A 15,055-nucleotide genomic window follows, 5' to 3' on the forward strand; every position below is an offset into this window, starting at 1 on the left:
CACTGTGTATTACACTGTGAGATACCAAACTTGATTTACATGATAATGTTTTATTACATATATTACAAGTAAAACCTTGTTTATCATTAGATTTACTTCTTCCAACATCCTATAAAAAATAAATAAATTGATAAAATAACCACAAGCAATATAAAAAAATATAAATCCAAAAATTTAATGACCTACAGGAACCAGTAAATGTTACCATTACATAACATTTCATAATTGGAAGTAACATCTTGGAAAATTTAAAAAACGTTGAAATATGAATAAAATTCAAATGGTTGAATTTACAACAAATACAGTCTGATCACTTTATGCTAGGTACAGTTTTTTTTTATAAATAGGGAATTGTAGTTTATTTATAGATATTTTTAACTACAGAGAACCATAAATAAATATTATAAAATGCAAAATGGAGACGATCTCATAAGATTATCAAATTCAATCTTTTTATCGTAACATATATGTAAAATACCCAGCCTTAACAATCTGAAACCTAAGACATTAAATGCTGTTGTATTCTTTTAATCTACTTACTATAAAACATATACTCATTAGATCAATCTTCACTTCATTTGGAATTATTCACATTTTTTTCAATGCTATGCAAAATCTTTGAAATCACAAAAACAAAATGAGCCTCACATTTATATTTAAGTTGAAATAAAATAATCATTTATGTTGTCTGCAAAGTCATTAATGCTTATGAGACTATTACTACTATCTATACTTTTTATATAAATAAAAACAACATTTATTAGTGATTTTATTATTATATTAGTTATGAATGAACACTGTTCTTAGTCTAACATGAGGAATTAATACAGCAACAACAAAACCGATTTGTGAGCATTTCTTAAAGATTCTGACTAGGCAATTTTTTTACAAGAACAAACTAATAATTTGAATATAAAAATCCACTATGAAAATTTGAATGATCCAATTTTTTATTTAAATTCAGAAAGTGAAATTGATGAGGATAAAGATGATACTGACTTCTGACGAATGTCAGGTATGGATCAATAACCCAACTCCCGTAGGGGAAGACACCCATTATTTCAGTAATAATGCACACCATGAGAAATGTTGATCGCAATGATGAAATTTAGACCTAGTTCCCTTAGTGATTTCAACATGATAAAACTCTAAACGTTTAACTAATTCCCACTCAGCTCCATTGCAGAGTTCCACGTGATTTACTTCATCAAATAATAAACTACCATCGTCAAGATGGTGCTACCCCCTCGCAAAAACGGCGCTACACATCTCAGCTGCATGGACTACCATACTCTCAGTAGTGCAGTCGCTGTCCCACCGACAGCAATTCTGCTACTTTACTTACAAACATACTTCAAACTAACAGAGGCTTGATGCCAATGCGCTCACTTTTGGCCAATCAACTGACCAGGCAGACCCTAACCACATGGGGTACTACTCTACCCCCTCAGCTGATCTGTACAGTGTGAGGAAACTGGGGAAGCCAGCCACTATCATCCATTCTCTGCGAGTCTTTCAACTGACCCGTAGATCCAGAAAGAAATTTACTCTCTAAAAGCTCCCTAACAACTTTGGTACGTTCTGCCTCGTACTGAAGACAGACGTAAAGAAGTTGGTCCAGAGTATCATTGACCCAGTCCAAGCAAAGGCCCAAATCAACCAAACCAAACCTAGCCAAACTTTTCCTAAAGGCACCATGTCCTGAGAGAAATTATGTTATATACTGATTGGGGGAAACCCACCTAAACACTTGCAAACCTCTAACATCTGGGAATATACCACGCGTATATCATCCAGTAGAAGATTCATTCCACTTAACTTGCCAAGATTCTAAATCTTGGTCTTCAATCTCTTGCATATGCCCAGGAGTAAGACGGCACTCCTTCTTAGAAATATAATGCTGGCTATGTTTCGTAGCTAGGATATTTTGTGCCAGCGATTACAGAGACTGTGTCTCTTGCAAGACAGTTCTGTAGCCCCCAACAATAGCTAACAGAAGATGCTAGGCTCATCCTATAACACTGAAATTGCATAAGATGATCCCAGAAGGGCACAGCATACAGCATTATGGCCACACAGACACCTTTGTAAAGAATCTGCATGGTACAGAAATTTAACCCCCAATCAGGATTGGATGATCCTACAAACACCAAAAAAAGCATCAATAGCCTTCCTTGTGACAAACTGAAGGTGCCCCTTGAATTGAAGTTTCTTCTTTACGGTAATACCTAAAGGGAATGCCGCCCATCACGACTCACGGGTGACGAGTCATGGCTAAACGTCCTTTCAGAAACATCATAGTGGTTTTCTCTGCATTGAAAATCAAATTATGTTGAAGAATTTACAACCTTAGTATCTTACATGCCTGGGTCGCTCTTAATTCTTTATCTCATTCCAAGTCTCCGTCGATCAGCCGCAATCCGATGTTGGCATAAGCAATGATGCGACACCACTGGGCAACCTTAACCGCATCAGTCAAATTCAACTATCCAGACGAGGCGATCTAGAACACTGTCCTGTGGACAACCTTTTGGCAGGGACTTCCCTACTTTTGTCCTTTGTCACAAAGGATGATAATGCTGTTGCTGAAATAGCTTGAGAGAGTATCTCATTTTGCGTGCAACCACACTGCTGTAACTGAAACAATGCAGAGGGCCACCACAAGTTACTGAAGGCCCTGGATATGTCCAAAAAGACACAGAGTATATATTTGCACTCACTGGCCGAAGCTACATCTAGCACCCTATGAATAGCATCCTCTGTGCCCTTGCCAGGGTGTGAAAACCATACTGGCCATCCATTAGGAAACAATTAGAGTCAATCTACTATTAATGCAGAGGTACAGGATCTTCTCGAAAACGTTACCTACAACAGGCAAGAGCATCAGAGGCTGGCAAGAAGAACTTACAGTGGGGTCCTTGTCACCACCTTTGAAGAGCAGTTTCAACTCACCATGTTTCCAACAAGCTGGGAAATAACCAGTGAAAAGCATTCTATTAAAAATCCTACTAAGGGGCCAAGAATCATAATGCAAATAAAGAGTTTCACCATGATACAATTATATCCGTGGGCTTTATCCCCAGCCAGGCTTCAGATCACTTGATGGACCTTTAACTCAGTAATCTCAGAAGACTGACCTCAGAGTGAAAACCTGTGACTTCCCTTCGAACACATTGATGATATGAGGTTTCACCAACCTCAGCATATCTTTACAACTCCATCCTTGGTTGAGAGAGCTGACAGAAGAGAATGTCTTTTTTCTTCTTAGCCCACGAAATCTGAAAACGACACCCCATGGGTCCTTATTTCCCTGCTCTTGTAAAAAAGAGTGCCAGGAATCATGGTTAGAAGACCTAACCTTATGAAAATACTCGGTCCTTCTCCAACAATAGTCTGCAAGCAGAGGTGCATGTGGCTCTCCAGAGCAGGCCCACAATCTGTTTCATCGCTCAAGTCCCGAGTCCACCAACCAGCAACTCTCCCTTGACCCATACCTTGGGGAATGGAATGGAATGGTTAGCAGCTTTACCTACTGCAGAAAAAAAACCCTCTGCCAGATTCTAACAGGAGTTTGTCCAAACTTCAAGCAAAAGCGCAAAGCCTGGCCGCAAGAATATTAGAAAACTTGGGCCAATCTGTTCGCCTGTGCAAGAGACACCCCTGCTGAACGATAGAAAGGAAGTGAAAGACAGTTAAACTTTTCACTGGTCATTTCGAGATAATCAGCCTGTAACAGTATCACAATTTGTTTACTTTTCATAATTACTTCATTTTTAAGGACTTTTTAATTTCTTTTTTATTAAGTAATTAAATATTTGTATTTTATGATGATATAATAATGTATAGGTAATCTACCTAAAAAGTACATAAAATTCAAAATTAATTTGTTTAATACCTCTAAGGCTCCAGGATACTAGGACCAAAGTTGGACAATTGACTATAATTCAAAGTGTTCGAATATTTAGTAATGATTATACCTTTTTGTCTACATTCTTGTACAGGTCAATTTTCATATGCAATTAAATTCATCTCTCATTCTAAAAAAATATAAGGCAGCTATAATTGGACGTTAGCTTGCAGTAGTGATTATGAGTAAATACTGGGTGGCCCAAGATAAACCAAAATGGGCACTGGAGAGGAGAAACCAAAAGTGTTAGTGTATCTGATTTAGCAAACAGCAATAACTTTTTGAAAGCCATGCGAGCTGTGACACATAATGACCTTGAGTGGCAAAAGAGGAAAAGCAAAGGAGGGGGAACATGACCTGTATCTGTGAAAGAAATGCAGTTGTGAGATAAAGCCAATCATCAGTACACAAGCACTCATGCGCGTGCACGCACACATATGAATATGTATATTTTGTTGTCAAAGAATATTACATACAGGGTAGAATATTACATACAGGTGGGTATTGAAGCATCAATACCCACCTGTGAAAAGACCCAAGGCGCAGAAAGAAGATATTTGCCAGCACATCCTAAAAAACGTGAACCCAAAACCATACAAGATCAATGGCTTTATAAAAGTTAAAGCTCATACACCACGATAAACATGTATGGTATAAAACATGGCTACTGCAGGAAATTGAATGTGATTTACTCAATCCAAACTTCTACTTCATAACGGATGAGGCGTGGTTCCACCTCAATGGCTACATTAATTTGTAAAATTCTTGATAATGGTCTGTCGAAAACCCATGATAAATATTTGGGCTACCACTGCATGATGTAAATATTGGAGTGTAATAACACTGTGATGAGGACGAGAATCATTGGATCTATTTTCTTCAGACACAGTGAATTCAGCGTGTTACTTTGCTGACGTCTTCCATCCCTTCATACAGCAACTGACTCCAGACAATGTTTTGTGAATTAATGTTTTTGTGAACAACCTTTTGCTGGTAAAAAGCTGTGAAAACTGACTCAGTTCAGTTTTCATAGCTGACAGGACTGTCTTGATGGAACTATGGCCGCTAAGGTTCCCTGATTTATCTAGTTGTGAATTTTATTTGTGGGGCAACTTGAAGGGCAAGGTTTATCAGAAAAATCCATGAACTCTTGACACACTGCAACAGAATATACGCAATGCAATCACAAACAAACATTCAACAGGACAAGTAACAAGTTGCACTTAATGCGATTCATCGAGTCAAACTGTGCTTGGACCATAGCAGTCAACAACTCTAGCAGTACCTGTAGTGACGGAAGAACCCATGTACATAGGTTTTTGTCTTTCACTTACTTGTATAATTACATCACCTTACAGTTCATGTGTTCTTTGCTTGCTTTGGGTTTGATTTATCTTGGGCCACCTTGTATTTTAAATATATGCATTATAAAGAAACTGAACAATATTCAGGATTTTAACCAAGTACGGCAAGTCTTAAGTAACTTTTCAATAGTTAAACATAGGAAAATGGAATTTAGCAAATTCTCCTACCTTTTAAATAATCAACTTTACATCATGAGACTACCAAACTATAAACACCTAAGGAGGGCATCTCAGAACTTTTAAATAAAAATGGGAAGATCATTTTAAAGAGAACTGAAAAATAGAAATTTTGATGTTAAAGACTTTGTTTCGGCTTTGGCAACTCTAACCAAAATGGTGACCCATTTAGTTTCACAGCTAGCATCAAAAGTGGTTTACAGTAACTTTAAATAACTGCTTAAGAGTGAATCATTAAAAAATAAAATTTAGCAATGTATCTACCTCAACACAATCCATTTTTTGATATGATCACTACTTGGGAGTGTACTTATCATTTAATGCAAATTAAAATTTTTGTTTTTCAATAGCCTTTAAGGTGCATTTGCTGAATTTAATTTTACTATGTATTAACACTGAAAAGTTATTTAAAGGTTGCCATACTTTAATAATATATGTATATGTATAAAATTTTACTGAAATTAATATTTTAAAATCATATTATTCCTCAGTACTGTTAAATTACACTTTAATTTCTATTCATATAAACCACCGAGTACAGAATATTGAGACAAGATGTATCTTACCTTAATTTTAACATGAAAGTAATTTTGCAGGATCCTGCTTCCTGTCATGATTGAAATATTTAATTAAATGCTTATTAAAAATTAAAAACACTAGAATAATGAAAATTCCATATTAATTTATTATATGAGTGCTGCTATCTGTTGCAGTTTTTATAAGACTGTCCCCCTCAAGCATTATATAACATTTATGAAATTAAAATTCTCTTTGTATTTATACATGTAATATTTTTCTAATATATTTAATTTTATCTAATCTTCATTAATTTCTAACATTTCTAAATTTGTCCCAAATAGAGCATTTATTGTTTATTAAATGGTCTGCCATATTAGATAAACCAATATTTTTTTTTTATATTTTCTATAATACTCAAGAAATCTTAAGTTAAAAGATTATTTGTTTTTCCTATAAAAATGGATATAATACTACTTTAATTAATAATATTTAAAAAAGAAGCAATTATCAAAACACAATAACTACCTTACAACCAATAAATAATCTCAAAAAAGTAAAAACACATACATAAAGAAATATATAAATACACTAATACCATTGAAAACCTTACTAAAACTTAAAATAAAGAAATATTTAAACCAGCATACAAACCTAATAGCCACAATAAAATATTTAAAAAACAAAAATAATAAAATAAACAAGCTGTGTGGAATTTATAAAATTAAATGTATTGATTGCGATGGTATTTACATAAGTATTTTATATATGTATAAGAATATATATATATATATATATTTATTTTATTTGCCCTGACACAAGAAAAAATGATCATAAATTTTTTAATTTTATTACATTTGTCATTAAAATTTATTTAAAAATATATTAAAAATTAAATTTAAATTAATTTATTTCATGGAATACCCATGAATGCTTAATCCTTGTGATTTACATACATTCTGTTCCTGTAACAGCAAAACAGCACAAGTAATCATATCAAATTCATCGAATACAGTGGACAACTTTGTTCTACCTTGACAGTAAATATGTTATGACTAATATCAATGCGACTATTTCTAAGGGTGAAATCTTAAGTAATAAAACTTTTGCATACAATTACATATTCATAATTTGAGATTAACTTACATTTTCTTTAGTATTATCACTTGCAATTTTCTGTGGTTCACTCCAGCTATTACTACTAGTACTGTTATTACTGTTTGTATTACTGTTACAATCAGTCTTACAATTTCCATTATCAATATTATCTTGATTAATGACATCTAATGAACGGAACGTTATATCTTCAGAATTTAATGGATCATCTTCATCTTCATGATGTGAAGTTTCCTGTACAAGACTCTCAATAGCTGATGATATTAACTGACTACCAGGAGTTAAATCACTCCCATGATGATCAATATATTGATTATCTGGTATTTTATTGCTTGAATTAATATTAAAATCTGTATGTGTAACAAGCGATGAAGTATTATCTGGGATTAAATTACTACTAAATGTAATACCATCCAGTTCATTATGATTTGCAATTAAGTGATTACTATCAACATGAATTTGATCACCATTACCAATTATATTTTCATTTGTAACAAGTATATCAGTACTAGTTGCAGCTTTTGCACAATTAATTGAAGTTTGAAGACTAGGGTAACTTTCAGAATTTGAAAGTTTGTTATTTAATGCAGCAGCATACTCATGCGTTTTTGCTAATAATTTACTTCTTTCATCGTACAGTCTCTCCAAAATTATCTGTAAATTAAAAGCAGTAGTATAGTTCTATATATATAAAGTAAGCATCACAAAAGAAAAAGGTTGTTCTTAAACTGTTACATTTTATGAACTACTCGATGGTAAAAATTTAATTTTTACTATACTAACAGGAGTACCTGTATTCATTTGATTAGCGGTAACATACTATAATCATTCATTGACATGGTAAATATTATTCTCAGAAAAACATTTAAGGCCAAACAGATACTAATATATTTTTCAAAACTTATTAAGTAGAGGAAGAATCATTTCACAATCATTATATATGGGGATCCTACCCATAAACATTCCATAATAAAAAATAAAATATTTCAGCAATGGTTTATAACTAACTTCCCATGTCCATTTTATTAAAACTGGTATTACTGGTATGGGATAAGAGAAAAAATCAACTGTCTTGGAAAAGTCAGGTAATGGGTTTGTTTGGAACAGGGGCTTTTTTTAACAGCAAGACGTAAAAAAAAAAATGCTCAAGGAAATAAGTAAACAAAAGCTTAATTTTATATTGTGTAAATTTTAAAAATTATTTTCACAAAAATTGATTTTTTATGCTCGTGGTAAAGATCCCAACAAATTTTCATAATTGAAGCGATATTGTACAACTAATTAAAAAAAAAACAGATTTGAATATCTGTGTTTTAAGTTCTTTTAACAGAGGGATAATAAAAGGGCATGATTACTGGGGAAGGTCAGAAGCACAAACCTGATGTCTTAGTTTTAATGCTTTGAAAGGAAGAACACATTTTGAAAAGAAATTTTAAATACTTTACTTCAATTTGAAGAGTGTGGAATAGAGGAACATGGATTATCAGGAGCTAAGATAAATAATTATTATATCCTTCTAGTAGCAGGAATTAAGTTAATATTGCATTGAAGAAGATTAAAGGCAGAAGAAATGTAATCTAGAAAAAATAATTGGAAAGAACTTTTGTGTGAAAGAAATAAAGAGAAAGAAAGAGAGAGAGAATGATTGATTTATTATCTGGCAAGATTGAGACCATACTGTACCCTCCTCCATCTAACCAGTTTAAATACTGTGCATTTCAAAGTTAATTATCAGGGTTTTAAAGCTACATAATACTTCTCAAGTTTCATATACATTGATTAAACATACATTAAATGAAAGAGAATCTCTAACAGTTTTAGCTGTGTGCAAGCTAACAAATGTTTCCTATATCTTTCGCTTGAAAGCGCTAGTAGCAAAATTGGCAATCCCTAAACAGGAATACGGCTCTTTCCTCAACTGCAATACGAACCACAGAACCTTATTTGGCAACAAGACAGTGCGCCTCCTCACTGGCATAATGCTATATATAATTGATATAATGAAATTCTCCTCAACTGCTGCATTGGTTGCTGGGAACCAAATGGCAGGGCTTGTGTGCTGTGCCTCCATGTTCACCCTATCTGACCCCATGCAATTTTTTTCTTTGGAAATTTATAAAGTATCATGTGTATGTGTCACCATTACCAGCTGATCTACCTAACTTGAGAAACAGGCTTGAATCAACTGTCGCATCAATTACTCCAGACTTGCTGATTAAAGTATTGGATGAACTCTTCTATTGGCTGGATATGTGTCATGTGATGAATGGGGGACAGTTTGAACACTTACAGTTAAACGTGTTTTGAGTTGTTCTTTCATTTCATGCATAACTTATCAATTTAAGTAAACCTTAATAAATATTACATAACTTTAAAATTCATTCATTTTGAAACACACTAGATATTCATTTTGATATATTAACAAAACATAATACATAACTGTTATTAGTTAACTTAAAAATATAATGAAATTACTTAGTCTAAATCTAACAAATATTATATGCAAAAATAAAAATCACTCAAAAATACATCTGTTATCAACTTACCTTAAAAATAAACAATTGATGAATAAAGTTATTTAAGTCTAAACTAAGTTCAAATACATACAAACATAAAAAAGGCTTAGTGTGGATAAATTCTCAATTTTAATTCAATTTCTATTTCAATTCTAAATTAAATTTTCAACCTCAAATCTAATAGAGACCCTTAAAAACAAAAACCCAAAATTATAATATATTAACCTTACAAATATACTTATTATGTAAAATTAATAATTTACAAGCCAAACTCAAATATTATAATATACAAAGAAGAAAATTTCTCAAAAATAGTCTATAAATAAAATCAATCCGTATCAAGGTCATTTCAATATTACAAAAATATCCCGCAATAATTTGTTTACTAGATACTTTACAAGATTACAATACACTGCAATTACTAAATTAATGCCCATAACGTCATATTTTTATATTTAACATTTATCATATCTTTTTATTAATAATTCCTTATAGAAAACTTTAAATCTTTTAACTTCACCAATCTTTAAACTATCAGTCTGCTTTACAATTTCATTTATTAGTCTCACAGAGTAAACATGAAAAGACTTATTATAAATACTCATTCGATGACGGGGAACTTGCAATAAGTAAACAAGTGCTTGTGTACTCAATACAAATACCTAAACTTTTTACAATTTACAAATAAATATGAAGGCTGCTCATTAAATATAATATTAAAAGCCAAAACAGCTACACAATTATCACGATTTTCGTTTATCTTTAACCAAACAATAGATTTATAATACGGTACTATGAGATTCAAAAGGCAAACTATGAATATATGTACAGGAATTCTGCAACTCTGCAAATCCTAAGTTTGTACACTTCCTACACTGATATATGCAACGATACATAATCAGAGAGAAAATAAAAGGCTATTTACTAATTTCTTCTCTAACAGGCATCAAGACATGATCAACTTAGAAATTTATATAATCCCTGATTACTTGAGTAATGTGTCTCCCAGTATAGGCCTTCAGCGATGTGCAAACCCAAATTTCTAATTATTTTTTCCAAGAGTTTATTATTAATTAATAAAGAAACTGAATCGTAGTCAAACTTGTTCAATAATTTACTGCAACCTAAAAACATATATTTACACTTATCAATAATAAGATCTAAACAATGATCAGAGCACCATCTAAAAAAATTATTTAGTTCTTCATTAATTATATTTATAGTGATTTATAATTGTTCAAAAATACATACAACTTACATATATTTGTAAGTTATCAGCAAACAAACATTAACCTTGCCTAGAAAACATTGTTGTAACTCAATCAAAACAAAAATAGTAATTTCTTGTCTGTCCATGGCACTTCTCACACCATCAAGGACTCTGATTAAGGCTATCTGAGTATTATGAAGTTTCCTATATCCTGACTGAAAAATAAACAGCATATTGCTTAACTATCTTAAAGTGATGAAATTACTTTGTTCTTAAGAATATAGTAACTGTGTTTTTTAACATCATTTTTAAATAAATATTTAAAGGTAAAAAAGATAGTAAATACTAGCCCCTAATTTGAGATTTTATTAAGTAAATACTTAATAAAAATATAATCAATATGAAATAACTAAGTAAAATGTAAATAGGTAAAAATTAATAAAAATAAAGAAAATAACTAAATTAAAAATTATAAGAAATATTGTTTTTGTTTTTAACTACAAAATTAATACATAAGAAATTTAGAAATAATGGCTTTGCTAACAAAAGTTAAGATCAGGTTAGGGAAAAACCACAAAGCACTCTTCTTCCTGTGTATGAAAAATATGGCTTGTGAATTCAAACTATGGCAAAACAAAAATACAAAGTATTCTTATAAAACAACATACTGTCAATATACCTTTAACTCTTCCAGCAAAGCGATAAATCCTTGTAAATATTTTTCCAAATTTGGATTAAAATTAACATTTGTATAACTGAAATTATATGCTTCCACTGCACCTACATTCTGGAACTGAAATAAAAAACAATTTTCAACAATAAAAGGAAGTAAAAGTATCGAAGATATTTACAGTCCATTGAAAAAACAAAAATTTTCATAAATAGCAAGGCATAAAATAACCTAATAAGAGTATATAAACAGAAACACAACACAATGTTAATATATCATGCACACTAACAAATTCATAGGCATATTCTTTACCACTAAATATGAATACGTAAATTCTTAAATTTCTTGAAACATAAAATCGCAAAATATGATCACACACACATTTAAAACAAAGCCTATTTACAAATGACCATATTCTTACAAAATTCTTTTAATTATTGCAAAAAACACTAATTCTCAATATTCAGAACCAGGTATTTACAAACTGAGTCAAATTAATAAAAATTATAATAACTACTGTCTGTCATAATTCAGTAGGACTAAACTTCTAACCTGGTTATAATAGTAATGCTGTTTTCTCTCTACTACTAATTTCCCAAATAATCTTTACATCATCAGACAGTAAATATTTTACATTTTTGAATGTTTTTAATAATTACATATATTTTTTTTTGTTTCTATGATTTATTTAATGGTTTTCAGATTCATTTTTTGTCTTATAACTTTTTTAATTTCTTGTAACTAACAATGCTTTACTTTTCCGTAGATATATTGCATCCCTTAATTTCAAACTTCTTCAACAAAACCAAATCATTAACTATAAAATTTATACCTAAGTAATTAAGAAATAATGGCCTTGCTAACACAAGTCAAGAACAAAGGTTAGGGAAAAACAGCACAAAGCACTCTTCTACCTGTGTATGAAAAATATGGCTTGTGAATTCAAACACAAAGAAAGAAAATATGGTAAAACAAAAATAGTTTGGCTATAGATAGATAGTTTGGCTATATTTTTTTTTCTCCAAAAACTACAAAGGTACAAAGTAAAATTCAACACAACATCATATATGAAAATAAAATTAATGACGCCTACAATGGCAAATTGACACGCTACAATTGTAATTAATATGGTAATAAAATCATGGAAAAGTTTGATATTCCTTGTACTACACTCCATTAATTTTTACATAGGTCATGGCTACACATTTACTATGCAGGATATTACTAATTAATACCTTACTTAACCATTATGCAAAAAATACACAAATGATTTAATGGTAAACGTTTACAATGCAGCACAATACTTACAAAACATAAAGCTTTACTAAAGATGTGAAGAACGTCCAGTGTACAGGATGAAAATACTTTTGACATTTTTAAAAACCTGAGAACAATTGACAGTAAATAACATCAAAATTTCAATAACAATATTTATTATTATTCCAATTAATCATAAATGTCCAACTTTTTATCACAGCAGCAAATAACACAACATTTCTCAAAAAACTTTATAACGGGATAACCTTAACTCTTATCTGGTTAGTGCGTTGTTTCAAAATAAGATATCATTTCAAGTAATTCTTGGAAATTAGATTACTAACAAAGATAAATATTTAATCTAAGTAAACGAAACATAAATGTGTTTAAAATATTCCATTAAAAATATAAATTTCAGTAAATAATAAGCAGTTTAACAATAACTAAAATGTTTATGTTTCACAAGTTGTTTAAAGTACTTACGCACTGGTTACTCAATTTCGTATTCGTTCGTGTAGGCTAGATCATCTGTTACTACTAAATCAAGATTGGTAATCACAGCGAAGAAAAAAAATGTTTAACGAAAAGTTTCCTGGGACATGTGAATTAGGTAAACAGTAACTTATTTAAACGTTTCGAAAGGTTTGTAAAAATTAGAAGCAGAAGTATGTTTCATTAATTCTAATGTAAGTGTTTTTTGTTTTTGTTTTTAAAGTTACAATTTAACACTTTGCATATGAGATAGCAATTGTGAGGCATATTAACATTTTTTTTAGGCGGGGTAAATGTTTTAAATAGGTTCTGAATAAAAATTTTAAATTGTTATAGTTTTACCGAATAGAAATTACAGTATGAAATAAATGGTTTTAAATCTATTTTCATCGCATCGCTTTAATTACAGTGAAATACCAATAATTGCGTAAATAAATCACATAGCCATAATAAATTTTGTAATCCATACAAGTTATTACAACAGTAATTGTAAATTATCCAAAATACTTGTTAATTTTCCTAAAGTTTCTGTATGAAAATTTCTCAAGAGAGTGAGCATCCCTTTTTACTATTTTCTTTTGTTCTTGCATTGAGCCCAATTTTTCAAGTGTTTTGGAGAAGTCATGATGAATACAAAAATTAGTGAATTCTACATTATTTTCATTTAAGAGCTAAGGAATGTTCTTCCTTGTAACAGCAAGAAATACTGGAGGATACAATTGTAATTATTTAACATGATTTTAATTGTTTTAATTTATTGTTGTCAACAACTTATTTAATTATACAAAGTGAATATTTCATTTTGTAAATATTAGTTTTTTATTCAATACTTATTAATATCACATAATGATTGATAACATTTGAGGCAACTTATATTACATTATAGCAGCTTGTCTTACTCTGAACAAATGTAATTACTTTTTGCCATTCTGTCACTAAAACCTGAAGTCCATTGTAAATATAGAATAATGCGTAGAGTTTTGTTACTCCTGCAATGTTTTACTAAAATATCAATAAATATTTTTACATGTATCAGTCATTCTTAACTATAAATTTATTTTAGCATATCCAGATTTTGAAAAAAAAAATGAAAGTGATTGGAATTGTAGTGTCTACTTTTTAGAAACATATATTAAGAACAAAGGTTTACTGATCATTTACTGTTTTTACTCAACATAAAAATAAAATATATTTTATAATAAAAAATAGTTTATAATTAAAATATATATTTTATTCAATACTTTTAGACTGAATAATTTTCTATTTTTGTTCGTCACCAATATCTCCCTTTTTTTGTTATTAGTTACATTTTAATTGTAGGCAAAAATGAAACTGCATCTCTTACAACCTGATCATTCTGCAACACCTGAAATGTCTGAGAAAGTAGCATACTATACGAGTATAATAAATCACGTGAGATGAAGTAGGTATTAAATGCTACTATCAAAGCCATATTTATTGAACTAGATATTATATATCTTTAAAATTAAATGTGTTGGGCACAATTAATTCTATTAATGCTAATAATATAAATAAATAAAAAATGCAAAAAAAATTATTTATTCATTAGTTTTCACTCTTTTAATTATTTGCTATCTGTTGCAATTTTCCACCAGACTCTGATCTTCGTTATTGTCTTTATTTCTATACTTGATTTGTTCCAAATATCTTTCATAAATTGCATTATATACTTCAGCCTTGTTTCCCCATCAAATTCCTTTCTTCTATCTCTCTCTAATGTTGCATAGTTTATACTCTATTCACCAATCCTTTCATGGTTGAATTATCTAGTGATTAGTCTATGAAAACATTATATTTTTTCTTTATCTG

General features: G+C 30.5%; 1 protein-coding gene across 1 annotated transcript in view; it reads right to left on the minus strand.

Annotated features, from left to right (window-relative positions):
* The window catches only part of LOC142330073 (uncharacterized), a 32,395-nt gene extending 19,192 nt beyond the window's left edge, over positions 1-13,203 (minus strand). Inside the window, exons 1-4 of the mRNA XM_075375122.1 lie at positions 12,785-13,203; positions 11,486-11,599; positions 7,111-7,734; positions 1-109 (exon numbers count right to left, since the gene is read on the minus strand). Of these exons, the coding sequence (XP_075231237.1) occupies positions 1-109; positions 7,111-7,734; positions 11,486-11,599; positions 12,785-12,850 (913 nt within the window). The 5' untranslated portion in view covers positions 12,851-13,203. The remainder of the gene's footprint in view (positions 110-7,110; positions 7,735-11,485; positions 11,600-12,784) is intronic.
* Between the last annotated feature and the right edge of the window lie 1,852 nt (positions 13,204-15,055).

The sequence above is a fragment of the Lycorma delicatula genome, chromosome 9 (genome assembly GCF_047948215.1).
Source record: "Lycorma delicatula isolate Av1 chromosome 9, ASM4794821v1, whole genome shotgun sequence".
NCBI lineage: Eukaryota > Metazoa > Arthropoda > Insecta > Hemiptera > Fulgoridae > Lycorma > Lycorma delicatula.